General features: G+C 53.1%; 1 protein-coding gene across 1 annotated transcript in view; it reads right to left on the minus strand.

Moving 5' to 3' along the window:
• Positions 1-701: 701 nt before the first annotated feature.
• The window catches only part of LOC113213220 (chaoptin-like), a 26,249-nt gene continuing 25,687 nt past the window's right edge, over positions 702-1,263 (minus strand). The window contains exon 4 of the mRNA XM_026432204.2: positions 702-820. Coding sequence (XP_026287989.1) covers positions 706-820 — 115 coding nt within the window. The 3' untranslated portion in view covers positions 702-705. The remainder of the gene's footprint in view (positions 821-1,263) is intronic.

Genomic DNA, 1,263 nt, shown 5'->3' on the forward strand with positions numbered 1-1,263 from the left:
CATAACCCTATTTTATGATGTTCTATCAGTTCACCATGCCATAGCTTATCATTTTTCCAAGTGTTGTATTCTAAATTCTTTTATTAGAAATCGGAAACACACGAAAGTTCGCGTTCAGTTGTACAAAAATAATACCGAAGAAATCTCCTGTGTGCACACACGACACGATGACGGCAGATTTGATTGGTGAGGAGCCGGATGGAGCGGTGGAGGGTACCGGGAGCCCGCCTTGCGTGTCGCCACTGCGGTCGCCTTTGCGCCACGAGGGGCCACGCCACCACAGTGCAACAACTTGGTTTGGCTTGAAAAAGCTACGAAGGGCCGGGGCCGGACGTAGTGGTGGACGGTAGCCGCCCAGCCTCGCTCCCCGCCCGGCGCTGCCCCGGCGCTGCCCGCCACCGGCGCCCAGCCCGTACCACCGGTCCTTGGCCTCGACCTCGAAGCCGTGTGCCGCCGGGGCCGCACGAACAGAGCGGGATTCAAATATTAGCCGAATGAAGGAGCAGAGAGAGAACGAACTCCGGAGAATTCGGTACAAAAACGTGCTGAGTAGTTGCGGCGGGAGCAGGGCTAGGTGAACATTGGTCAATGGCCCCTCCCAGGCGATCCCCTCAAGGGGATCCAAAAAAAAGGGGGGGGGAACTTCCATATTTTGTCCCACCTCCCACTGTGAGCTAGATCCGTCCTTTGCAAGAGCTGTTCTGCTTACCCGTGCAGGTTGAACCAGTCCAGGTTGACCAGTCGCTCCATGGCGTGCAGCGGCACCTCGTCCAGTAGGTTGTAGCTCAGGTCCAGCGAGCGTAGGTCGTCCGCCAGCGACCTGGAAATGCACAATTGATTCATGACAAATAATGTCAAAACGATTTAAATACGTTTCTAGTTTTCACTGGAAATTATACTGTGTAGAAATAAATAAAATAGTTTAGTGCGAAACCTAAGCAGGCGCGCCTGACTTTGGAGGAAATGCCCTCCAAAACAAATAAAAGAAAGCACAACTGTTTCGGGTAATGCGGGGGGATTCAGGGATAAACACACGCACACGCGCACACACACACACACCTCTGTTGAGCAGTGCTGCTGTCTGTTCGAGCCAAACACGTGTGTGCGAGGCTAGCAGCCGCTGCGACCACACCGCACTCGGCTGGGCTGTAGAGGCTTTGCTCCTCTCTCCACGCTCTCTCTCTCTCTGTCCCTCCCTCTCTCTCTCTCTCTCTCCACTGTGAGAAATACCCTCGTAAATTTACAATTTAAATTATAATTCAA

The sequence above is a fragment of the Frankliniella occidentalis genome, unplaced genomic scaffold, assembly GCF_000697945.3.
Source record: "Frankliniella occidentalis isolate FOCC.00 unplaced genomic scaffold, Focc_3.1 Scaffold253, whole genome shotgun sequence".
Taxonomy (NCBI): domain Eukaryota; kingdom Metazoa; phylum Arthropoda; class Insecta; order Thysanoptera; family Thripidae; genus Frankliniella; species Frankliniella occidentalis.